Source organism: Urocitellus parryii, chromosome 11 (genome assembly GCF_045843805.1).
Source record: "Urocitellus parryii isolate mUroPar1 chromosome 11, mUroPar1.hap1, whole genome shotgun sequence".
NCBI lineage: Eukaryota > Metazoa > Chordata > Mammalia > Rodentia > Sciuridae > Urocitellus > Urocitellus parryii.
In genome coordinates this window covers 2041772-2065865 of record NC_135541.1, presented here as the reverse complement: position 1 = coordinate 2065865, position 24094 = coordinate 2041772, and the positions used below count along the sequence as shown (strand labels likewise).

At 53.7% G+C, this 24094-nt stretch overlaps 2 protein-coding genes across 8 annotated transcripts in view; one reads left to right on the top strand and one right to left on the bottom strand.

Moving 5' to 3' along the window:
• Positions 1-375: 375 nt before the first annotated feature.
• Dffb (DNA fragmentation factor subunit beta) lies at positions 376-17507 on the bottom strand. Of its 4 annotated transcripts, XM_026412888.2 has the most exons (8): positions 17311-17507; positions 16529-16659; positions 14211-14216; positions 12394-12629; positions 11197-11276; positions 8351-8521; positions 6704-6804; positions 376-1765 (listed from the first exon to the last, which is right to left on the bottom strand). In XM_026412888.2, the coding sequence occupies exons 1-8, from the start codon at positions 17431-17433 to the stop codon at positions 1531-1533; spliced, it is 1083 nt and encodes a 360-aa protein (XP_026268673.2). In that variant the 5' UTR covers positions 17434-17507; the 3' UTR covers positions 376-1530. The 4 variants fall into 4 exon arrangements, with proteins under 4 accessions (XP_026268673.2, XP_026268670.2, XP_026268672.2 ...); XM_026412885.2 differs by lacking the exon at positions 14211-14216 and having other exon boundaries at positions 12394-12582; positions 16533-16659; positions 17290-17507; XM_026412887.2 differs by lacking the exon at positions 14211-14216 and having other exon boundaries at positions 376-1658; positions 12394-12582; positions 16533-16659; positions 17290-17507.
• Positions 17508-17740: 233 nt separating this feature from the next.
• Cep104 (centrosomal protein 104) overlaps positions 17741-24094 on the top strand; it is a 31454-nt gene continuing 25100 nt past the window's right edge. For 3 of the 4 annotated variants that reach the window (XM_026412876.2, XM_026412879.2, XM_026412878.2), the window contains exons 1-3: positions 17741-17970; positions 19933-20059; positions 23618-23791. In XM_026412876.2, the coding sequence (XP_026268661.2) occupies positions 19947-20059; positions 23618-23791 (287 nt within the window). In that variant the 5' untranslated portion in view covers positions 17741-17970; positions 19933-19946. Of the gene's footprint in view, positions 17971-18007; positions 18164-19932; positions 20060-23617; positions 23792-24094 lie in introns of those variants that run through there. The other variant, XM_026412877.2, reaches the window with a different exon arrangement.

Here is a 24094-nt window from a genome sequence, read left to right as displayed (position 1 = left end):
CTCTGAGTTCCAGGAAGTTCCTGTGCCAGGCATCCTGGCTACCAGCCCAACTCTCCCTCTGCCTTGAGCCCTTGACAGACCAAGCAGACACCACCCTGAGCTGGGACTTCAGTTCCACCACAGCTGTGCTCCGAGACTGCTGGGTCTCTGCAGATGGAGGATTAGGGTCGGCCACTAATGGCCTCCAGCCTCTCAGTTCAGCCTTATTCTCGTCACTCCCAATGAGCAGACTCCTGACGGTTTAGAGAGCCCTTTATTGCTTTTTCTAATGGCATAAGTGTAAAAATCCAAATATTATGAAATTTATCTTTACAAAGTACATTATGAATTGTTATAAAACACATTTTAAAAAATTCAAGTATTACAAATGCATGATGTAGGAAATTAGCGCTTTGTTACCCATTCCACTCCTGTTAAGTGCCCAGGATCACTGCCATGCACAGCTTGGTGTTTCCTCCCAGATTATCTGCACATAATACACTTTGTTTTTGGTACTGGAGATTAAGGCCCAAGGCTCTTAAACACTGAGACCCAGACCTAGCTCCCCATTTTTTTTATTTTTTATTTTAAAACGGTGCTTGCTACATTACAAAGAACCTCACTAAATTGCTGAGGCTGGCTTCGAACTTGTAATCCTCCCGCCTCAGCCTCCTGAGCTCCTGGGATTACAGGCATGTGCTACTATATCCAGCTTCCTACACACATTTAAAAAACCAACAGGTCAGGCTGTGGCTCAGTGGTAGAGCACTCACTCAGCATACGTGAGGCACTGGATTTGATCCTGAACACCGCATAAAAATAAAATAAAGGTATTGTGTCCACTTACAACAAAAAAATACATATAAAAAAAAAAAACCAATAGGTCATACTCTGCATAGCCAGCCCCCTGTGCACTCAACAGCTTCCCATTTCTACACATGAACACTTACAAACACTTAAAGCTATTACAGTTTTGCACTATGTACATGCATTAGGTCAAATCATGAAATTAATGACATCCAACCATTTTTTACCTAAAAAAAAAGCAAGCTTGCAAGGTCCAACATAATGCCACTCAGCTATTCCCCACTGAGACATTTGGAAAGTTTTAAATAATTCACAGCAGTAACCCTGCAGTTCTCCATGGAGCACAGACTTTTACCCCAGAAGCAACACATCTCTCTCTGGGGCTTTTAAAAGGATCCAGAGATGGAACTGCCATTTAAATGGAGACCAGCACAAAACTGAGGCACAGAAGCAGCCAGGCTCAGCTGTGGGGCCTTATGAGCGTGGAGACTGCCACAGGAGCACATGCAGTGCTTGCGGATCAGTGCCAAAGGCCAGAGCTCAGCATGACTCCCTGACACAAGCGCCCAGCAAGCACCCAAAAGATGTCCTCTGGCAGAGGAAACAGACTCTGAACTGTACTGAAATCAGGTTTGAAGAAGTTTTCTTCCAGGAACCACTGGAGTGAGGACAAAATACAAAATCGCACCTGTTACTGTTAGGCACAGTTGGGCCTTGTGGAGGGTAAAGGACTCGGCACCCGGGTCACCGGCACTTTCGAGCAGGCCGCCGCCTCTTTGGCCTCTTCTGGGATCTGTAGATCCTACCAGGGTCGCACTCGAGCTTGTGGGTGGTCTTCTTGTGGCAGGCGATGTGCACCAGCTTGAGGTTCTCTGAGGTGAAGAGCAGGCTGTAGAAGTATTCCCAGTCCACCTCTCTCCCGCCCTGTTCCTGGATGGCCTCAGCCAGTGTGGGCACGATGGTGCGCTTCTTCTCTATTCTGCAAAGCCAGGTTAGAGGTGGTCACACTGCTGACGCAGTGCCATAGCCCACATGTGGTACGGTTCCTACTCGCCCGTTGTCACTAAAACATACAGTGCCTGGCCACTTACAGGAAAGACCAGTGTGGGATCTTTAAGAGTCTAGAGGCACACCAGGAACATCCCAGAAGGACCACATGGCAGTGAAACAGGTGGGCTCAGCCAACACTGCAGGAGCCCAGCTCGAACTCCTGTGTCGTCCCCGAGTTGCGGGTACCTATGGGCAGGTCTGTCTAGCAGAGCCTGCGCCCAGTGTAGCACGTCTCACTCTTTAACACTTGATTTGTGGGCACTGTTCAAAAATTCTGAAAAGAACACAGGGGAGAAGGAGCTGATCATACTCCATCACCACAAGCCGCCACCAGCAACTTGGCTTGTGTCCCATTTTATCCAGGTCAAGATGAACCCCCAAGGCAGGAAATTTAAAAATGACCTGAAGCTAAAGTCACCTTTGACTCCCACCTCAATCTCATGTCTGCTTCCTACCTTGGGGATGGGGATTAAGGATTCAGTATGTCTCTTTCTAGTCCTAATCTTACATGTCTAGTTTTTTTAAAAAAACATGCCATTACTCTGTTTAAATCTGTTTCACTTATAAGCAACCAATTCAAGAGAACACCAGATATCTAGTAAGGAGATGGGACCACGGTGATCAGGTCATCTGGCACCAAGGTGTCCTCACCCCATAGCCTGGAAAAGCTAAGAAAAATACTTTATCACATAAGTGAGAGCAACAGGAAAAAGGAGGTACTGAGCTACCAGGAACACAGAAATCACTGTTTGACGCACGAGGGCACCACACTCTAGCCATCAGAGGGACCTTGAGGGGCCTACGCCATGCCCAGGGCCCTGGGTAGAGAGAGGGAGGCCCTTCTGCATCCAGTGTCCATGCCATCCAGTCAGCCGCCCCTCCACCATGTAAAGGGTCTCCTGCTGGCCCTGCAGGCCCTCCCAGGGCTGCTGCACTTCCTGAGGGTCAGCTGGGCCTGGGCCCTTCTCCCCAATGGCCCTGCATCCCCAAGAGTGATCAAGAGGACAAGATCTGACGTGCAAGCACTTGTCAAGCCACATCTGCCTCCTATTGCTAAGGTACGTGGCGACACCTGGATTTAGCATCAGGGGAGGGGCAGGGGCAAGAAGGGCAGGTACCATCTGTACCTATCTCCAGTCATCCACCCTCAGGCCGGTGTCACATGGGCAGAGTCCAGATGAACACAACCAACACGGCTCGGGAACAGCAGGCAAGCAGCAGTGTGAAATTGCTTCAGCACCACTGACAACCCTGGGTGTCTGTGGGGACAAGGGCACAGACACTCCAGAGAGAAGCCCACAGGCCAGCACATGGGTGTGCACAGAAAAAGCTCCACCCGAGATGAGTGCTGGACCCAGCACACACACCACCAAGGAGCCATACCTGGACGAGCAGCACTGTCCCCACACAAGACAAAGGCCAGGGAGGGGCCAGATGACTGCCCAAGACACCTCACCTCAGAAAACCCAGGCAGGGTGCCGGGCTTCCTGGACCACCCTCCAACTCGAGACTTTCTAAAAGGACTCCCAGCCCACTGACGGCTGCTGTGCTTGTGGCTCTGAGTCACACAGCTGAGGCTACCTAGCCTGGCATCAGCCAGGGAGGAGGCACACAAGGCGACCACTCCTCCAGCCACTCCATGTGCCTGGAGCACTGCCAACCAGGGAGAGCACCCAAGCCTCGGGAGCACAGTCTACAGTTGACCCCAGTCCCCAGCGCCCCCAGAGGTCAGGCTGGTAGCACTGACTTCTAGGAAGGGCATAATCTGCAACGGACAGGCTGGACAGTGTGGAACTGCAGGGCCACTAGGGAAGAACACTGCTGCAGACTGGGGGGCGGAGCTGACGTGCAGACTGTCCTCCAAGGCTGAGAGCCAGAAGCCCAAGGCCAATGCCCCAGGCCTGGTCCTTCTGGTCAGGGAGCACATCCTGCCTGCAGACAGCAGCCTCTTAGTGTGGGCAAGAGAGCACGCCTTCTTCCTCTTCAAAGGCTACATCCTACTGGACGAGGCCCCCTCTTGTGACCTCCTTTCACCTTAGTTATCTCCCAGTGACCTTGTCTGCAGATGTGGTCACACGGGGGGGGGGGGGGGGGGGGGGGGGGACGGGGACACAGAGCTTCAATGTGAACTTTGAGGTGGCAATTCAGTCCGCAGCAGGAAGTCAGTCACCTGAAACTCAGCACCACATGCTGCAGGCTGCCCGGCCCTGGGCCGAGCGGGCTGGCTGAGCTCCGCTCCTGCCGCTGCGCTGCTGTCGCCGAGCACTGCCTGCCGCACCCCTGCTGAGCGCTTCCCTGCTGGGCTGTCAGTGCACACCGGCTTGCAATCTTGCAACCCGGTTGGGCACAAAACACAAGCCAGTCAAACTGAGACAAAGTTTTATTTTGTGAGAGGCCAGTGTGCGTCCCCTAACAATTGGGTCCACCACGTGTGTTCTACCTGAGCCGGAGGGGCTCCACTTCCCCCGGAACACCCTCCTACCATCCTTTCCCAACCAATGGGAACTCTCCCATTACAAGAGTGACATGAGTAACCTGAGTCCCGAAACGGGCCCAGGTAAACAGCAGGAGTCCAATTAGCATATGAATGTAACTTAACATAATCATAATTTGAATGGCTGGCTGGCAGTCACTAAACCCAAAGGTGCCTGTATCAATATTTTTGCTGTGGCTCCTAGCAACCACAGAGCTGGGTCCCTGGAAGAGCAGAGACCACACCAGGAGGTGGAACAAGGCCCAACCACACTCAGTGGTGCCTAAGAAACACCTGTGAGTTCTCCAGGACTAAAAAAGAGCCTTCTTCAGAACAGAGACCACAAGTCCCAGTCAGAACCAAAAAGAAAGACTGACCCCCAGACATATCATTTGCAGAGAGGAGAAAAACTAAAACTTCCATTAAAAAGGCAGAAAAGCAGGCAGATGCCAGGAGACATCGTATCACCCTTCAGGCACTGAAGCAGGTGCCTGTCAACCAGCACTCAGTGTTTGATGGAAGTTTCTCGAACAGGAGCTGGACAGACACATGCAGGCTGAGAGTCTGCTCCTCCCACCTCCATAAAGATGCACCAGGGCCCCTGGCCATCAGCAGCACAGCCAGATAAGACACAGAGTGCTGGCAAGCAGACACGGGTGGTGTGTTGGTGATGTAAAGGACACTGGCCAGAAAACCACACAAGCAGGACTAAAGTCAGGGGGACAACTACCAAAAGCAGAATAGCATGCCAGAGTGAGGAGGACGATGCAGACTTCGGGTTTTAAGATACCATGACAGACACAGCTGAGCGCCCACGTTCCAAGCACTGAAGGGTGGTGACAGGCAGAGAGGAAGGACCACTCAGGCAACAACGGAAAGCACAGTACAGACCCGAAAGAAGTGCAGAGGAGGTGCTGTGGGCAGGAAACTCAGAACCGGGTAGCTCCAATAAACTCAGGTCCATTTACTCATGCAATAAAATATTGCACAAATATTGACCAAACAGCCACTATCGACAGACACTGTGCTAGACACTGGGAACAGGTGACCCCACAGAGATTGTGTTCCAGCAGAGAGCACCGCCATGGAGCAAAACACAAGTCTCAGGCTGGATGAAACAAAAGGCAGTTAACCTGGCTAACGAGACAAGTGCCAACCTCAGGGCACCTGGGAAAATGATGAAAACCAGCCTCTAGAACCACAAAAGGATCTCAAGGGCTGCTGTTAAGTAAGCCAGGCAAGAAGAAACGTGTGGCCTTAACACCAAGGACACAGAGTGCTGAGGGAGCCAGGCCCTGGCCGGACCACTGCAACTGCCAGGAAGGGAGGGGCTCCCCTGCACTGCCGGACGCCAGACCTCTGAGAAGTCTGCATTCCTCTCCGACCTGCCACTGGCCTTCTGCGCCACAACATGTGAGTGGGAGGACGGTGCCCTTTTATTTCACAGGTGGCTTGCTTTTTAGCTCTTCCACATTTAAGCATGTGCACAGTCTTGAGCCCCATACATCAGGGGAAGGCTGTGGCTATGGCTGGGGAGGACAGACAGACCAGTGTTCCTTCATCTTCTTAATGACCACTGGTAAAATCGACACTTTTGCACACAACTGAAAGCATGTATATCTTATAAAAGAGAACGAAACTGACACGGGTACTCCACAAACACCATCACCGGCTCAGGCCAGGCCTTCCGCCACCACCATCTGTATTTGTTCTAGGCTGGCGTGAAGAGTTCCAGAGCAGACAAGACAGTCCGGAGGGCCACATGTGGACACTCAGTGTCAGAAAGAGCCCAGCAAACAAACCAGCAGAGAACTCGGCGAGTCCTCGTGACAAGTGGGCAGGACGACTTCCTCCCAGAGCATACCCAGCACCTACATCTGCTGTGATCAGAGATCGGAGAGCTGAAGGCCAGCCAGGTGGAAGGCATCTGTGACACTGACAGCCACCAGAGACGTAGGACTTGTGAAGAGCTCTGCAAACAAGAAGCTGTGGAAACGGCCCTGCTGGCCCCAACTTCCCCACAGGCCATGGCCACAGCTCCAGTTCCAACATGTGGCACCAGCCTCTGAGAGCCCAGCACCAGGCCACAGGGAGTCAGGCACTAAGGCCAGACAAGGTCCATCCACAGGTGGAAACAGAGAGCAGAGGGCTCAATGTCAGGCACACACTGTGACAGCAGGCAGAACATGTCTGTCCAGCAGCCCATCCACATGCACACACGGGGCTGCTTCCCTGGACCAGACCCACGCAGCACAGCAAGCACACACCAGGCAGCCAACAACAGTGAGCCCAGGCTCCTTAGCAGGGCCCGGACCCCTGCAAGCTGCTCTTCTTGTCTGCAAACCTGAGTCTCGGCAACAGGCATTCCCAAAGGTCCCCCTGCCGCACACTCACATGTGATCCAGGTTCCAGGTGCTGAAGAGGACCCGGCTCTCCCTGTTGCTGTAGGGGTTGATGGAGTGCTTTGACGCACAGCTGTCCAGGTCAAAGGGGCCCTGCGGCGACAGAACAGGGGAGGCGAGGATGAAGCCCCTGCACTGGTCTCCAGCCCCTGGGATGAGCCTACTGGGCAGAGAAGCATCTGCTGTCAGGAGCAGGGCAGGAACTCTGCCTTTGGGGCCATCTCCTCACTGCCCGACGCTATCTGCTGAGTTTGCAAAGGGGACAAGTTAGTTTTTGTCAGGGCTTCTAGAGACGTGTCTTATCATGTGCCTACATGTCTCCGCGCTGGGTAGACCAGTCTTCTCTAGCTGTCCCAGGACACTGTGACCACACACAGCTGCCCCTACCTCTTGGGAAGTGGGGAAGGTGCTGACAGCCAGGGCCATGGCTGGGGAGAGGTGAGTAGGACCACACTGCATGATGCCCTGCAAGGCTTCTTGGACTTTCCCTGCGACCAACAGAAGCTGAGCCGCCTAGGTGAATATGCCGCGGTGGGGATGCCACCTTCCCGGGGCCAACACTTGTACGCCTCGGATGTTTGTGGTACTCTTGCTGAGCACTATGGCCGCACCTGCCACCCTCTGCACCCCTTGAAGCCTCCCAGCACACAGCCACCTCTGCCCTGGCACCCTCACAAACTGTCCACCTCCCACTACTCTGGGACCTCCTCGAGGACAAGAGAGGCAGGAGACATCTCTGTCCCCAGCTCATTGCATAGCACCTGGCACAGAGTGAGCTCTCAGCAAATGGTGCAGTGAGCCCCTGGGAGTCTGTATGCTTGGCCAGCTGGGAAGGAGGACATTTCTACCATCACCACCTATCGCCATGAGGAATGGTCCAACAGGAAATCCCAGTGGTCAGAGGCTACCATGGCCACCCAGCTCTGCTGTCAGAAACACCCAGCAGGAAGGCCCCAGTGTGGGGACTCACTGTACAAGCACTTGCAGTTTGCCATGGCAGGAGGCCCCCTGCAGGTGCCCCCCATGCTGCAGCAGGGCCCAGAGAAATGCCACGCCCTGGAGCCATTACCACTCAACACTGGACCACGCCTCATGTCCCAGAAGGGAGCCCAGGACAGCAGTATGCAGGAAGCACATGCAGACGGCCAGGCTCACCCTCACTGCATCACTGCTCCAGCCTCCAGACCCCATGTGAAATGACGCTCCTCTGGACGTCAGGAGGTGGCCCGGCCAGAACCGGGGGTGTGCCTGTGCAGCCCAGAGCATTCTTTATAGCTGATGCCCCCACCAGGGAGTGAAGCTCAACCAGTGCCCCCACAAATCCTGACACACAGGGACTCTGCCACCCAGAAAGCTGATGGCAAGGCTCTGGGCACATGAACATCAGCACAAGCCAAGGCCAGAGCCTCTCGCTCCTGCAGCCGCCCTCTGTCCAGGCCAGAGGGTCTCGAACTGAGTCCTGGGACGAGAACATGCCTTCAGTGCTATTCACAGGCCTGCCCTCCCAGCTCTGAATGCGAGGGCCACCCCTTCCCACAGGCTGTGCCAGGCAAGCCAAGGGTGCAACTCTTCCTGCCTCGCTCAAGGAGAGCTGTGCTCAGGCCACCAGGGCTGACCTAGAGGGAAGGACACTGCTCACCTGGCAGGAGAACCAGCCTTCCCGCGTGCAGAGACGGCTGCCGGCCTCAGCTCCTCGGTCAAAGTAGCTGCCATTGTACTGCGCAGACCTGAGCCTCTGGCACATGGCACCAAGGATCCGTAAGTACTCCTCACGCGCTTCTGCGCCCAGCACTCGGGAACAGGAGCTCACCTGCAAGAGTCCAGGGCCTCGATGGTCCCAAAGCCTCTGTCAGACTTGCAACCTACAAGCCTCAAAGTCCTCAGAGACCTGCCCTTCTGGCCACATGGACTAGACCCTGCCCAAACCAGTCCTGTGGTCAGAGGTCTGCCCACTGCCCAGCTGTTCCATGCTATGAAATCGCTGAGCCCATGAACTGGAGGTAATGGTCATGCTGGTTACCAGGCTGGATAAGAACTAAGATCACACAGTGATAGCAGCCACCTCCTGGGGACAGGCCCAGAGTAGTCATGGTTAAGGCTGGGTCTCTCCTGAAGAGGGGGAGCACCAGGACCAGCCCTGCCATTCCAGTGAACTCAGTTCCTTGGGAACACAAGGACAGCCAGCCACCAAGACCTTGGGAGGGCAGAGACAGGGGATGGCAGCACGTCAGCAAGTAAGGCAGACCAAGGGTACAGGCAGCCTGCCCACGTGGCGCAGCTCTGGGACAGCACACAACCCTCCACCAGCCAGTGCGGGGAGGAAACCCATGCAGACAGGAAAGAAGAAAGGGGTGTGGAGCTGGCTCCACCTTCAGAAAAGAGGGCAGGGCCACAGGAGGAGGGCCAAGTGACAGAGGAGGCAGTGACCCATACCTGTGGCTCAGGCCGCTGACCCCTCAGGCCTCGGCTAGACCTACCAACCTAGTCACAGTGGCACGAGATGGACTCAGCTCTGAGCACCCTCTCAGTCTGCCCGCTCGCCCTAGCACTTGCCCTGGCACTTCCTGGTCACCATGGAAGAAACCCATGCTTAAGCATCATCTGCATAAGGAGGCCTACAGGTGCTCGCCCCTTCCTGGCAGGAGCAACAGGTGGGCAGACAGAGGATGGCAGCACAGGGCACAGCCAGGCATGCCCACAGGAGGGCATCCTCAGTGGCAGCAGGGTCACCCACAGGCACAGCCAGGCATGCCCGCAGGAGGGCATCCTCAGTGGCAGCAGGGTCACCCCACGGGGCACAGTCAGGCATGCCCACAGGAAGTCAATTCAGTGGCAGCAGGGTCACCCACAGGGCACAGTCAGGCAGTGCAATCAGGAGGGCATCCTCAGTGGCAGCAGGGTCACCCACAGGGCACAGCCAGGCAGTGCAATCAGGAGGGTATCCTCAGTGGCAGCAGGGTCACCCACGGGGCACAGCCAGGCATGCCCGCAGGAGGGCATCCTCAGTGGCAGCAGGGTCACCCCACGGGCACAGTCAGGCATGCCCACAGGAAGTCAATTCAGTGGCAGCAGGGTCACCCACAGGGCACAGCCAGGCAGTGCAATCAGGAGGGTATCTTCAGTGGCAGCAGGGTCACCCACGGGGCACAGCCAGGCATGCCCACAGGAAGTCAACTCAGTGGCAGCAGGGTCACCCACGGGCACAGCCAGGCATGCCCGCAGGAGGGCATCCTCAGTGGCAGCAAGGTCACCCCACGGGCACAGCCAGGCATGCCCACAGGAAGTCAACTCAGTGGCAGCAGGGTCACCCACGGGCACAGCCAGGCATGCCCGCAGGAGGGCATCCTCAGTGGCAGCAAGGTCACCCCACGGGCACAGCCAGGCATGCCCACAGGAAGTCAACTCAGTGGCAGCAGGGTCACCCACGGGCACAGCCAGGCATGCCCGCAGGAAGGCGTCCTCAGTGACAGCAGGGTCACCCACAGGGCACAGCCAGGCAGTGTTCACATGAGGGCGTCCTTGGTGGCAGCAGGACCACCAAGAGGCACATGCAGCTGCATCCAGCCCCACAAGCGTGGCAGGGCCCAGTCAAGGTAGGGGTGGAGGGAGACGACCAAGAGACCGCAGAGTCTGTGCAGCCACATAGGCACAGGGACGGCACACCATGAAAAGACAACACCCATCCCCTGCTCTACAGCTGGCTCAACTCCTGCCAGCGAGCGGGCCTGCAGGGACCAAAAGCAGACAAAGCTGCCAGAGCCAAGACCTTGTTGTCCCACCCGGAAGGACCTGAGTGGAGACACAGAGCCCAGTGCGTTGGAGAGCTCGGGCCCACGCTCCTGGGACAGACACCTGGCCCACTAGGCTCCACGGAGCATCCCCTTCCACTCTGCACTCCACCTTTCACACAGGTCTGATCTGCTGAGGAGCAGCAGAGGGACCACACCAGGACCGCAGACCCAAGTCCTGCCTTCCTGAAGGCAGACAGCTGCCCAGGAGTGTCCACACTCCTTCCTATGCCACTGGGCCAAGCCTCTCCCAGGGAGGAGCCAGCATCAGAGCCCCATGCGGCCACTTGGCCCTGCTGTTCTTCTCCAAGCTCAGATGACCACACTGTGCCCCAGAGTGTTGGCAAGAGGCTGCTGCCCGAGCAGGGCGAGGCACAGAGAGAAAGGGCATCTGTCTGGGAGAGTTCAGGTCAGAATGGAACTTGCTGCCACGTGGAAACACTCAGGGGCTAGTTCTGCCCTTCACCAGCAGGAAGAAGTCCACACAAAACAGAGGGGGAGTGAGTGGCTCTGCTGGGCCTCAGCAACCCCAGCCACAGACCTCCATCCCAGGTTCTAGCACACTGGGGCACCCAATAGTGGCCTCAGAGGTGGGGCACAGGAGAGATGTACCAGCAGAAAAGTGGCCTCCCACCACCTACCCACACCCTGGGCCCAGAGCCCTGGGCACAGCTGGCCTGAACAAAAAAGCACTTACCTCTCTCAGGTAACTCCGGATCCGGCTCTCGCAGCTGTATCGTAGGTAGCCCGACTTGCTTCTGAATCGGGACTCCAAGCCTGTAAGAATGAAGAAGAGTCCCTGGAGTCCAGGGCAGCCAGGGCCTCTTGGCTGTGCCCGGCTGGGCTTGCCTGCCAAGCAGGGCAGACCTCACGGTCGGCCAGCTTCATCTAAAGAACCGAGGGTGGCGGCATGCAGGGCCTCATTTGGTCTTTGGTTTTGAGGCATCTCAAACACCACTAAGGGCTTCTGCCTGGCTGCCCAAACAGCCCTCCTTTTCCAAGATGGGTGCCAACTCCTCAGGCTACCTCCAATTGGCTTCCAAGGCCAGTCCAGAAGGCAGGAGTGACCCTAGTGTGCATTAGCAGAAGATAAACCACATGCACCCATCCACAACGGAACGCTGCCCAGCCTTAAAAAGACAGTCCCGACACAGGCACCACGAGGACAAACCCGAGGGCGCGTGCTTCACTAGGTAAGTTGTCACACAGACATGCCCTGCATGGTCCCACTTACAGGAGGCACCCAAAGTCATCACACTCGGATGGAAAGTAGGATGAAGGGCATCAGGCTGGGATCAGTGCTCAACAGGTACAAGAAGCAAGAGTCCCCAGGCCATATGGCAGTGACAGCAGCATGACAGTGGGTACTCAGTGCCACTGGACTGTGATGCCATTCGCTTCCACATCTGCAGTTCAGCCAACCACAAGTCTTAGGCGTTTAAAAATTACACCTATACAGACCACAGGCCTGTTGTTCTGCCACTCCCCAGCCCACCCGACAGCTGTGCATGAGGATGACTGCAGGGATGCAAGCAGCTGCAGGCAACAGATCTGCACATCCCGAGGGTTTGGTCCCATGGGGGTCCTGAAACCAAACTCGCCCCCAGACACTAGGAGACAAGCCTACTTAACAACGGCCAAGACAGTAAACTGTATGCTGCACTCGTTTTCACCTCAACATTTTAAGAGTAATAAATTCAAAAAGGGCAGCTGGAGGCTGCCTGGATGCTACCCGACTCTCCACGAGCCCTTGCTGGTGCCTTCCCCACATTCCCCAGGCTCTGGAAGTGCACATCCTGTCCCGCCTCCCTGAAAGGCCACACCAGCTCTTGGTTGTGGACACTAGGACCTGACAGACCCCAGTTTCTCCTGGGCCCTTCCCCAGCCCACACACCTTCAAACCAGGGCGGGTCCTGGGCTCGGGTCTCAGCCTCGATGTTCTGGCTGACAGTGTGCAGGAGGTCGGCCAGCAGCTTCTGCTTCAGGGGGGCCCTCTCGCCAGAAAGCAGCTGCCGTGCAGCTTCAATGACCCCAGCCTGCGCCTTGTGAAACATGCTGAGGAAGCGACTGAGGTCACTCACATCTGCCACCAGCAGGGAACAAACAGAAATGCATTCAGTCCAGTGAAGCCTTGATCAGAGAAGAGGCTGCAGCTCTCCGTCTCTGTGACAAAATATCTGAGAAAACAGTTTAAGGGAGGAAAGGTTTCTTCCGGCTCCTGGTTGCAGGTTTCAGTCCATGGTCAGTTCTGTCCACTACTCTGGGCCTGTGTGAGGCACGGCATCATGGACAGGGGCCTGGCAGAGTGGAGCTGTCACCTCATGGCATCCAGGGAGCAGAGACCCCCAAGGACCACTCTCTTCAACTAGGCCCCACTCCTCCAGTTTCCACCACCTCCCAAGAGCCCACTCAGCTGTGCGCTCCCTAGTGGATTAACCCACTGATGAGATCAGAACCCTTGGGATCCAATCCAAAGCCCCACCAATGGACACCACTGCACTGGGGACCAAGCCCTCAACACGTGCCTTCAGGGACATTCCAGATCCAACTTCAGCAGGCCTCAATCCCTCAGCCTGGGGATTGCTAGAATTCAGACTCAAGGGGTCCAGGCCCTCCTCCTGGCCAGCTGTATCCAGCAGCCAACTACACACCAGCTCCCGCCCTCTGCCCCCGTAGGGACGTGTGTCAGAGAGCGAAAGCACCTCCTGAGCACCCCTGCTCTCCTTTTGGCCTCCTCTCTTCTAAACTGAACTACCCCCTTCTGAGGGCCTTCCCTGGAGACCCCTCTTCAGACCTCCCAACCATGCCTCCTGCCCTGGCGCAGAGGTCTGCACAACTCCCAGGGCAGGGAGCTCTCCCACAAGCTCTCAGGGTCAAGAGACCAGCCACCAAGGGCCCTATCAGAATATCGCCACAGGGTCCAGGAATTCTAAAGAGGAGCACAGGGAGGCCAAGTGGGGAATCAAGCCTGGTTCAGTTTTCAAAATCAACCCACAAGACCCACCTCTCCACAGCAGGAAGGAACCTTAGGGCCCAGGGTTCAATGGGGTTTCTTAGACTTAATACCAAAGGCAGAATCAGAGAAGTAGCAACCATCAAATTGGATTTCATGAAAAATAAAAATTTGCTCTGCAAAAGACACTGTTAAGAAGAGCAGAAAGACAAGCACAGAGTTATTTCGTTTTTATGACGACTAATTTGTTTCTTCCTTTATGGCTCATGCTTTCGGTATCACATCTAAGAATCCTTTGCCAAACCCAAAGTCATGAAGATTTTATTCCTGTTTTCTTCCAAGTGTTTTGGGCTTTTACTTCTTACATTTAGGTCATAAATCCATTTTAAGTTGATTTTTGCATGTACTACATTCATTCTGTGTGACTGTCCAGTTATGTCCACACCTCTTGCTGAAGAGACTATTTTTCCCCCACTGACTACTATCAGCACCCCTGTCGAAACAGTGACCACGTGTTTACTTCTGGGCTCTCCATTCTACTCATCTACACGTTCACCCCTGGCCAGGACCATGGTCTTGGTCACCACTGTGGGAAGCGTGAGTCCTCCTGTGCTCTTCTTCAAGATTGTTTAGGTTATTCTGAGTCCCTGATGATTCCACATGAATTACAAATCAGAATCACCATGTCAACTTCTATAAAGGAGTGGCTGGAATTCCCTAGGGACTGTGCTGAATCTGAAGACCTGTTTGGAGAGTACTGCCACCTCACCAATATCAGGTTTGTCTGATCCACACATATGAGCTGCTTTTCCATCTACTCCCACCTTAAATTTCTTTTGATGTTTTGTAGTTTTCAGAGTAAAAGTTACATGCTTCTTTTTTTTTTAATTCTTTTTTTTTTCTTTTTTTAGTTGTAGATGGTCACAATACGTTTATTTTTATGTGGTGCTGAGGATCAAACCCAATGCCTCATGTGTGCTGGGCAAGTGCTCCACCACTGAGCTATAACTCCAGCCCAAAGTTTTATGCTTCTCTTGTTATATTTGTTCCTAGTATTTTATTCTTTTTGATGCTACTATAAACTAGATTAATTTCCTTAATTTTCATTTCCAGATTGCCCTCTGTATGTGGATAGAAATACAAGTGGCTTTGTATCCTGCTCTCATATCGTGCAGCTTGCTACACTCCATTCTTAGTTCTAAGTGTTTTTAATGGATCCCTGAGGACTTCTACTTACAACAGTGCACCTCTGCAGGGAGAGTACTTCTTTTCCAATCTGAGGGCCTTGTTTCTTAACTTTCCTAGCACTGTACCTCCAATACAATAATAAATGAAAGTGGCAAGAGTGAACATTTTTTGTATGTTGTTGGGGGTACCAGGAATTGAACTCAGGAGCATTTGGCCACTGAGCCACATCCCCAGCCTATTTTTTATTTTATTTAGAGTCAGGGTCACCATTGCTGAAGCTGGCTTCGAACTAGCGATTCTCCTGTCTCAGTCTCCCAAGCCACTGGAATTACAGATGTGTGCCACTGTGCCCAGCTAGGAGTGAACATTCTTATCTTTAAAAACTAAACACATGCTAACCATATGACCTAGCACTGCACTCCTGAGTATCTTTCCCAGAGAAATGAAAATACACATCCACACAAAAACCTGGGCATGACTGCTCACAGCAGCTTTATGTCCCCCAGCAGGCGAAAGGTGAGGCTAACTGTGGTACAACCAAGTCACACAATGGGGAAGAGTGGACCACTGACACTCAACACTTAGATAAATAACACCCATCCCAGAAAGCCGTACATCACACGATTCCATCCACCTAGTATTCTTGAAATGACAAATTATAGAGATGGACCATATGAGTGGTCACCAGGGGCAATGACTTCGATAGGTGGGGACAGGCAGGATCTTTAAAAGGGCAGCACTAGGAGGATTATGACAAGTGGAAGTACCTTGCACCTTGACTGAACAGGTAGTTCCAGGAGTCATCGCAGTAGTTCACAGACGTTGCCCCAGGGTCAGCTTCCTGGGTTAGATGCTGTGCTAGGGTCGTGCCAGAAGTGACTTTGGGACAAGTGGTAAAAGGTGCGTGGAACCTTCCTATCTTTGCAAGTTCCTGAGAATCACTGTGGGGTTTTTTTGTTTTTATTTTTTTGTTTGTTTTTAATGTTCAACGTTTCTTTACAAGTCTTCCTAGGAAAGGTCTTGGTAGAGGAAGGAAGATGGAGTAGAGAGAAGAGAGAACCACGAGAAACTTGAGAGAGACAAAGGAGACAAAGACTGGGAGGTAGGTTGGCACAGACAGCAGCCTGTGGTATTTTTTTTCAAACTATACCAGGAACCAGGGAAGAAAAGGAAAGATCCAGAGGTGCCCAGTTCCTGCCTCCCACAAAGGGCCATCCCAGGTGACATTATGGTGATTGTGTCCAGATGTTTCATGCTGGCAGTGAGCCCCTACCCTGCAGCCTGGAGATGTAGACAAACTCTTCAGCTTCTCTTTCCCATTCGGCAGAGGAGGCAGGACTAAGCCCCTGGGAACACCCCATCCTTCCTAGGACACCCATCTCTATATCCTTTATAGAGGAACCCTCCAGAGGACTGGCACTCCAAGGAGTCTTCCACCAGGGGTAAGAAACCCTCCATGCTGGGTTGTAACACAAACAGTGCAGATTTGCTGTCCACCAAGTTAAGAATCACACCCCAGGCCTTCAATTCAGATATCCCTAAAGAACCACCTGTTGGAGCAAGTGTCCAATAAGACAGCCCTCAACATAAGCCCTGCAGACAAGGTCTCAGCAAACACTACTAGAAAACAGCCAGGTACACAGATGGGCCCCGCCCTGCCCTGCAAAAAGAAGCAGCAAGACCCCAGCCTTCACAGCTCTCTCTCTGGCTCCCACTACCCACAAAACTGCAGCCTCAGCCTCAGCCTCTGCCTGTTAGCAGTAAAAAATTAAATTAAAAAAAAAAAAAAGACAATCAACTGAACAACCGGCTCCCAAGCAAGAAGACCGAAAACTCAGTTGGACTGGGCCTCGGTGCGGCTTCCCGCCCATCTCCAAGGTGTTTGCACTTACAGCCCTGCCATGTCTGGCCCTCGGTGAGCAGCACGAGCTCGGCGTCATCGGGGATGCCCGGAAAGTAGTCTTCAGTCACCTCGGTGCCATCCTCGTACAGGCACAGCCGAGAGCCCTGCACGGGGAGCTAGGGAAGCAGGAGGAGCAGGACGCTTAGGCTAGAGCGCAGAGGAACTGCTGTTTGCTGGCCTCCCAAACAAAAGGTACGAGCTGTTCAGGAACCCAGTTCAGGACCTTCTGGGTGCACGTCCAAACTGGCATCACAGCCAAGGTGCCTGAGACATGCCAACTGGAGGCCCTTTGCAGTGCGGATTCGCCGTTCTAAAACGAACTCCTCGAGGGCACGTAAAACGCGAGCCTGTTTGGAACTGGTGCCTGAGTGCATCCCCACAGCCCGTGACCCAGTCTGCACACAGCCTCACGCACTGCCAGTCTTCGGGACCTGGTCCCTCAACACTCCAGCAACTCCCCGCCGCCGCCCACGTGCTCATGCATGTTCCCAGCGAGGGTCTACTCTCATTCAGGGAAAAAAAAAAAAAAAAAAAAAACCTATCCCCATGGTTGGGATGCCCCGACGGCAGTGACCCAGGCCTTCGCTCTACCGAAGGACAGGCTGGGGCGGAGGGACGCAGGGGCCATTCAGCGCCGTGCAGGTACACGCTGCACGACCCCAGCTGCAGCGGGCAGCAGGTGCGGCCGTCCCGGGCCCCACTGCCGCTGACTCGAGCTCCCCTGGCTGCGCCTGGACAGTGCGCACCCTTTGCAAGTCCCTGCGGACCTGAAAGCGCAGGCAGCCCTTGCGCAGCAGCTCCTGGCAGCTCCGGCCCGCCACGCCGAACTTCTGTGCGCTGCGCAAGGCCCGCAGCCTGACGGTCTTGAGCTGGCTGACCACAGCGCACATCCCGGTAAGGATCCGGGAAAACCAGACACTGCTCGCTCAGCGGAGAAGCTCCGGAATTCTCGCGCGCGCTCGTGCGCAGGCGCAGGCGCAGGCGCAGGAGCAGGCGCGACCCGGAACCGAGGCCTGCCACCGCGCGAAGTCGAAGGCGCGACCCGGAACCGAGGCCTGCCCCCGTGCGCAGACGCAGGAGCGATCTGGAAAAGAGGCCAGCCCCCGTGCGCAGGCGCAGGCACCGTCCGAACCCGAGGCTCGCTCTCGTGCGCAGGCGCACGCGCGGGAGGCGGGCGCGCGGGCGCCAGTGGCCAGGTTGTCATGACAGCGGGGCTGCGTCCCGGGCGCTGGGTGGAGGCGGCCCGGGCTGCTCCTCGGCTGCCACCGCAGCCTGGGGTTGAGGCGGCCGGAGCCGGGGACGGCGACGGCGGCCCCCCCCGAGCTCCGCCAGAGGGAGCGACGGCCCGCGCGGGACCGTAGAACGTCGGCCGCGCCCCACCCCCCGCGCGCCCTGGGCGGCTGCGCCGAGATCTCGCGTCGCCGCAGGTACCCGCCGGGACTCCCGTCCGCGCCGCGCCGGCAGCCGGAGGCCAGCGGGGTCCTGCCCGGGCCTGCGGGAGCACCGGCGCCGCCAGCCCCGGAGGCCTTCCCTCCGCCAGCGCTCGCTGCACGCGGAGCGGACCGGGCCGGGCCGGGCCGGTTGCCGAGGATGGAAGAACGTGGTTCTGGCCCTGCATAGGTTGAACTTGGGCCTTGGCGAAGGGCGGGAGGGGGTTACTTACTAAGTGTCAGGTTTCTCCGAAGCCCCTTCATCTTACAATTATTTGATTCAAAGTTGTTATTTTATTGTGTAATGTTTTAAAAGAAACGAAAAGAAATTGTTTCCTAGCACAACCTTCGGAAGTCGCTAAATTGAGTTTCATCTAATTTGTAGCTTATCTTGCCGCTGGAGGTTAAGTATAGGGAGCAGGAGCGTCACTGGGCCTGGGGAGAAGTGTCAACTGGCACTGGCTGGGCTGCTCATTCCTGTCTCTGGGGCTGCAGTGTCTGGTGAAGATGAGCCAGTACCACAGAGCAGGGTTCTGCCAAAGTCCGTGGTGGCCCTTACAGAGCCTAGCAGCCTCTCATGTGACACTTGAATGTTTATGCAGAGGTCTTCAGGCTTTTCAGATGCCCACACTGAGGCTGCAACATCCCTTCAAGTGCTGGTGCTTTCCTCCTGCCTGTTTCTCCAGGGCCAGAACTTTGTTTGGATTTATTGGGGTAACATGGTATAGTGGAGGTACTCTTGTATTTGGACTTAAAGGTCCAGTGTGTGAGTCTAGGTGCTGTCACAGATCAGTGACACGGTTCCACACGGCCAACACAGCTCAGTAGGCACCTTCCAGGTGGTATTGAATCAGGTCAAGGTCAGGTTCACTGAAAGCCATGATAGCAGTCATTTGGCTGGTGTTTTAGATGCCCCATGAGCCAGCTGGCTGTGCGTCTTGTACTCCTTGCATCTGGGACTCCTCCTTTCCTCCTGGTTGTACGTTTTTGCACAGCAATTAATATGCTAGTGAATAGGTTGCCTTTCCCGCTTGTTACTGAGAACTAGTTAACGTGGTTGTATTGGTTTCCTAACCCTCCCCCCCCCCAAAAAAAAAAATGTGTTTGTACCCTAGCAAATAACTTGTTTTTACTGTGAGAAAGTCTCACAAACTGAATGGCTTAAACAATAGAAATTTATTCTGGAGCTTTAGTCTAAATTGGGGTGCCCTCAGGGCCACATCCTCTGAAGGCTCTGGAGGATCCTTCGTGTTTTTCTAGCTTCTGATGGTTTCCAGCAGTCCCTGGCACTCTGTGCTGTAGACCCTGCCACGCGCCTGCCCCTGTGGTATTGCCTGATATCCTCACTGTGTGTGTGTGTGTGTGTGTGTGTGTGTGTGTGTGTGTTGCTGGTTTGCTGTCTTGTAGTGCTGTAGTCAAACCCATGGCCCCGCATGTGCTGGGCAAGAGCTCTACATTGTTTTACACTGTCAGCCCCTTCTCCCTTCTTAAAAAGACCAGTTACATTGGATTGGGCGTACCCTTGAGACTTCATTTTAACTAGGTTACATCTACAAAGACCCTGTTTTGAAATTCGGTCAAATTTACAGGTAGCAAAGGTAGGACTTGAACATGTCTTTGGAGGACACAATTCAGTTCACAATATAGGTCAAACTTGAATAAATAAATTCAAATTTGGGGAAAAATCTTAAGTGGTACTTTAAGTAAAATCAGAAGTATTTATAAAAAGTGTTTGATAAGGCTGGGATGGTAGAGCTCTTGCCTGGCATGTTAAGGCTCTGGGTTCAATTCCCAGCACCACCCCCAAAGAAAAGTGTTACACAGAAAAACTGGACTCTTCCAATATGATGGAGAAATATAAATGCTTTGTTAATTCCTGCGTACATCAGCCAAGTGTGAACTGATACCTCAGGTGTTGTGTTAGTGGATTCCTTAAAGAAGTTTCCCTCTTCTAAATAGCCCAAGCCTGCAGAATGCCCCACAAGATCGGATTCGTCGTGGTCAGCTCTTCTGGACACGAGGATGGCTTCAGTGCCCGAGAACTGATGATCCACGCACCAACTGTCAGTGGGTGGAGGTCTCCAAGGTGAGGCTGGGTGAAGCTGAGCTGGGGGATGCACCGGTTCCTGATCTGCAGATGGATCCCTTTCAGTAACTTGGACATCACGAACCACAGGGTGGTCACAGTGCAGCAGTGTGACGTGACTAGTTCTGTGATGGGATTCCTTTCTTTTTTGTTTATGTTTATTTGCAGGCCTGGCTGAGTGTGATCCCACACACCTGTAATCCCAGCAACCTGGGAGACGGGAGGAGTGCACTTTCAAGGCCAGCCTTGGTAACTTGGAGAGACCCTGTCTTAAAATTAAATCAAAAAAAGGGCTGCTTGCTCATAATTCAGTGGTAGAGCACCCCTAATTTTAGTCCCCAGCACCAAAGGGGAAAAAAAAAAAAAAGATATGCTGGCCCTTTCCCTTCTACCATTAGCCCACACTCAGGAAGTGAGCAACTACAGAAGAGAAAGCAGAGCTTCGTCACCACCTGACCCTCTCCTGCCACATGCCGGGTGATGCATTCTCATCCCTTGTCTGAGCAAAGGCTGTGTTTGCACACTTTGTTGGTCTTGTGGTTAGGCACCTACAGGGAAAGATTTTTGCCTCTAATTGCTTTTATGTGACAACAGGTTTCAGCCAGGGTCTCTTTCAAATTTCTCTTGAACATTTGTACATGTTTATAAGAATGTTTATTATTTGAGTATGTGTCTTACGTTGTTCTGAAGCATCTGCTTGGTTCAAGAGGCCTGTGTTTTTCACCAGCACACCACCTAGCTGTGCTGAGCAGGCTCCATGGACCTGCTTAATGCTCAATCCCTCCAGGGTCCTTGTCTCTGTTTCAATCCACAGGAATCTAACTGAAAAACCTATAAATATGTAGGGCATTTGCAATTCAATCATATTGTTGTGTCCTGCTGAAAACTGAATGTAAATCACATTTAAAATTAAATTTTATTTTCCTCTTTGATTTCTTAGGGTAGCCAAAAAACAGGCTCACTTTCCCTGCCCAAGTCCCAAGGGAGTGAAATTAAATAGAGCAAAGCAGGTAGGGATGCAACAGCACCCGATTGCTCATGGCACTGAGGGCAGAAATACATTGTGAAGCCCAAGGCAGGAGGGCAGGAGAAGCACCCCGCCAGTAGCCTCACTTCCACTTCCCAGGGTTCCCTGATGGAGAGTGTGAGGGAACCTCCCTTACCCTTCCACAGAGGTCCTGTTGCTGACTGCTTTTGTTCAGTGTGTGTTTATCTATCTCTCTATTTATTTTAGTTGTAGGTGGATATAATATCTTTATTTTATTTTTATGTGGTTCTGAGGATCGAACCCAGTGCCTTGCGCTTGCCAGGAGAGTGTTCTACCTTTGAACCACAGCCCCAGCCCTGTTCAGTGATTTTATGTACTTTAAAGTTTTCAAATAAATAGGCACCCTGTTGGTAATATTTATAACAATAACACTAATATGATGCCTATGATGCCTTTGTATACTGACGTAGCAGTGTCTTTTATTGTGCTATTATTTTTGTTGTTGTTACTGGGGATTGAACCCAGGGGTTCTCTACCACTGAGCTATATCCCCAGTCCTTTTTTATTTTTGAGACAGGGTCTTGCTAAGTTGCTGAGGGTCTTGCCAAGTTACCCGGCTGGCCTTGAACTTGCAATCCTCCTGTCTCGGCCTCCCGAGCCTCTGGAATTACAGTTGTGCCTCACCATGCCTGGTGGCTTGGTATTTCTTTTGGGGCATGTTAGTAATGTGCTTTCAGAAGAAAGGAGACATGTTCCAAAGGAAATAATGTGTATACTCCTGGTCACCACACAGACTGCCCCAAAGTCAAGCACATGGCAAGAAGGCAAAAGAAAATATCTTCCAGCCAGGAGTCCTGAAGACAGGACCAGACACTCTGTCACCACAACTACAGAAAGTGTGTTCAGGGGCAGCTAATGGCAGATGGAGGGATGCCCCCACTGCGGTCTCCAGGGAGCAGGAAACATACCGCAGCTCCTTTCTGGCCTGGACTCTCCAGCAGTGTCACAGAGGAAACACTGGTAGAAGCTTGTGGATAAGGCCTGGATCTCTGGTGGCCTGGACCCTGGGGTTGGTGGGGAGGTGGGGTCAGCATTTGTTTTCCACATCACACTCCAGGCCTTTAGATGTCTGTGTGGAGCTGTGGCTCTCCCACTGGGTGTGGGTCACTCAGGGTGGTGTCCAGGCAAGGCTCCCTCGTGAACAGGACCTTTCAAACTCATGGCTGAGGACCAGGGGAGGGAGCTAAGGAGGTAGGAGGACTAGAAAGGGGTAGCATCAAGGACACTGGAGCCAAGTAGAGGGTTTGAGCAATGTGGGCAACTGTGTAGCAGAGCAAGGTCACAGCCGAGGAGGAGACATGGCACTTGGCTTTAAGAAGTCCATGGTGGCCTTCATAAGGTGACCTGTGGGCAGTGGCACAGGGGGAAGGGTTTGAGAAAGTGGTGGTGGCTTCAGGCAGCATGACATTTGGAAAGAATGGGAAACCCCTGGAGAGGGACACCGAGTCATTGGATGTGCTCTTGATTTGGGACTTTCTGGACTGTGTGTGTGATGTGAGTGCTGCTCAGGAGAACAGGCTCTGCTGCTATAGGCCTGTGGGCCTAAGGGCACCTGGCAGGAAGCTGCTGCGCTGGGCAGCAGAGCCTGCCGTGTGTGTTTCCTGGGTGAGGTGCGGGGCTCCACACATCCAGAAGCACACCCGCAGGGCACTGGACACACTCCCGACCACCCCATCCCTCAACTCATGGGCCTGGGGACCTCCACGGTCCTGTTACCACATGCTCGTTAGCTAATGGAGGTCCTTCTGCCGCCATCCTGGCCGTGCAGTACCTGAGAGTCGGTGCTGGCTGACACGGTTCTCTAATCCCTTCTCGCTGCCTAGTGTCTTGTGTACTTCTGAGCAAAATTAGAAGCACCCCAGCCTGGCTTCTCCTAGAGCATGGTGCGCTTGTGGCAGGTCCTCAGATCCCGCGAACAAGTTGAAGAAGGGTTTCTTTTAGATCACAGAGGTTTTGGTCTGTGGTCACTCATCCTACTGCTCGGGGCCTGTGGTGAGGCAGGGAAAAGCCCAGGCTGGAGGAGCCTGTCCAACTCCCGGAGGCCAGGGAAACAGAGGCTGGACTCCAGTGTCCCCTCCAAGGACACACACCCAGAGACCCAGCTTCCTCTACCAAGTCCCTTCTGAAGGTGCCATGCCTGCACAGGCCGTCACCAGGGTTTATCAAGTACTTGGCTCCTGTGGGAAAAGCTCGGGCTCTACCTTGCCCACTACTGCAGCCCCTTGCGATGCGTTCATCTGTCCCGTGGTGAACCTCAGGTCCACTTGAGCTGCGGTTACAGCCGCCAGAGGTCGGGTTTGTGCTGGGTGACTGGCAGATGGACCACCCCAGGGCCATCCTTTGGCTCTGCCCCAAAAAGCTCCAAGAAGGGCAGAGTGTCACAGCCTCTCCTCTTGCGCCCTGTGGCTTGGCCCCCACAGCGCCATGGGTTCACCTGCTGAGGCTGGCAGCACAGCATCTGGGGACTCTGCAGTCATGGCTCAGAAAAACAAAGATGTCTTTGCTTTCAGATTCTGCCAGTTCCCACAAGAAATTGTTCTTCAGATGGTAGAGAGGTGTCGAATAAGAAAGCTGCAGCTGCTTGCACACCAGTACATGATCTCAAGCAAAATCGAGTTCTACATTAGCGAAAGCTTGCCTGAGTATTTTGTACCCTACCAAGCAGAGCGATTTCGCAGACTTGGGTAAGAATGAAATGCAAAATTTTAATGGTGACTTTTAGCCTGACCAAGTCTACCTCAGAGCTCTTAAGAATCAGTGAATTACCCCTTACATTGGGTCCAATGTGGCATTGCCAACACCTGCCAGGGATTGGGTGGGCTGAATCGCCGGGTGATCATGTCTCCTGATGCCCACAGCCAGTTGTGCTTTGCAGGTAGAGAGCTTTTCAGAAACATTAAACTGGAATCTGGGGCTTTTTCCCAAGCTGCCACCCCAAGCTCAGCTTTTATTTAAGCTTGCTGAGTCCAGCAGGAGCCAGGGGTGGG

Bases quoted from the DNA above. Each gene is read 5' to 3' on its own strand.
- Dffb (XM_026412888.2), bottom strand. From the start codon at position 17,433: ATGTGCGCTGTGGTCAGCCAGCTCAAGACCGTCAGGCTGCGGGCCTTG. The intron at 16,660-17,310 runs GTCCGCAGGGAC...CTGCTTCCCTAG, and splicing joins AGGGCTGCCTGCGCTTTCAG to CTCCCCGTGCAGGGCTCTCG. The intron at 11,277-12,393 runs GTGTGTGGGCTG...TCATTCTTACAG, and splicing joins GGACCCGCCCTGGTTTGAAG to GCTTGGAGTCCCGATTCAGA.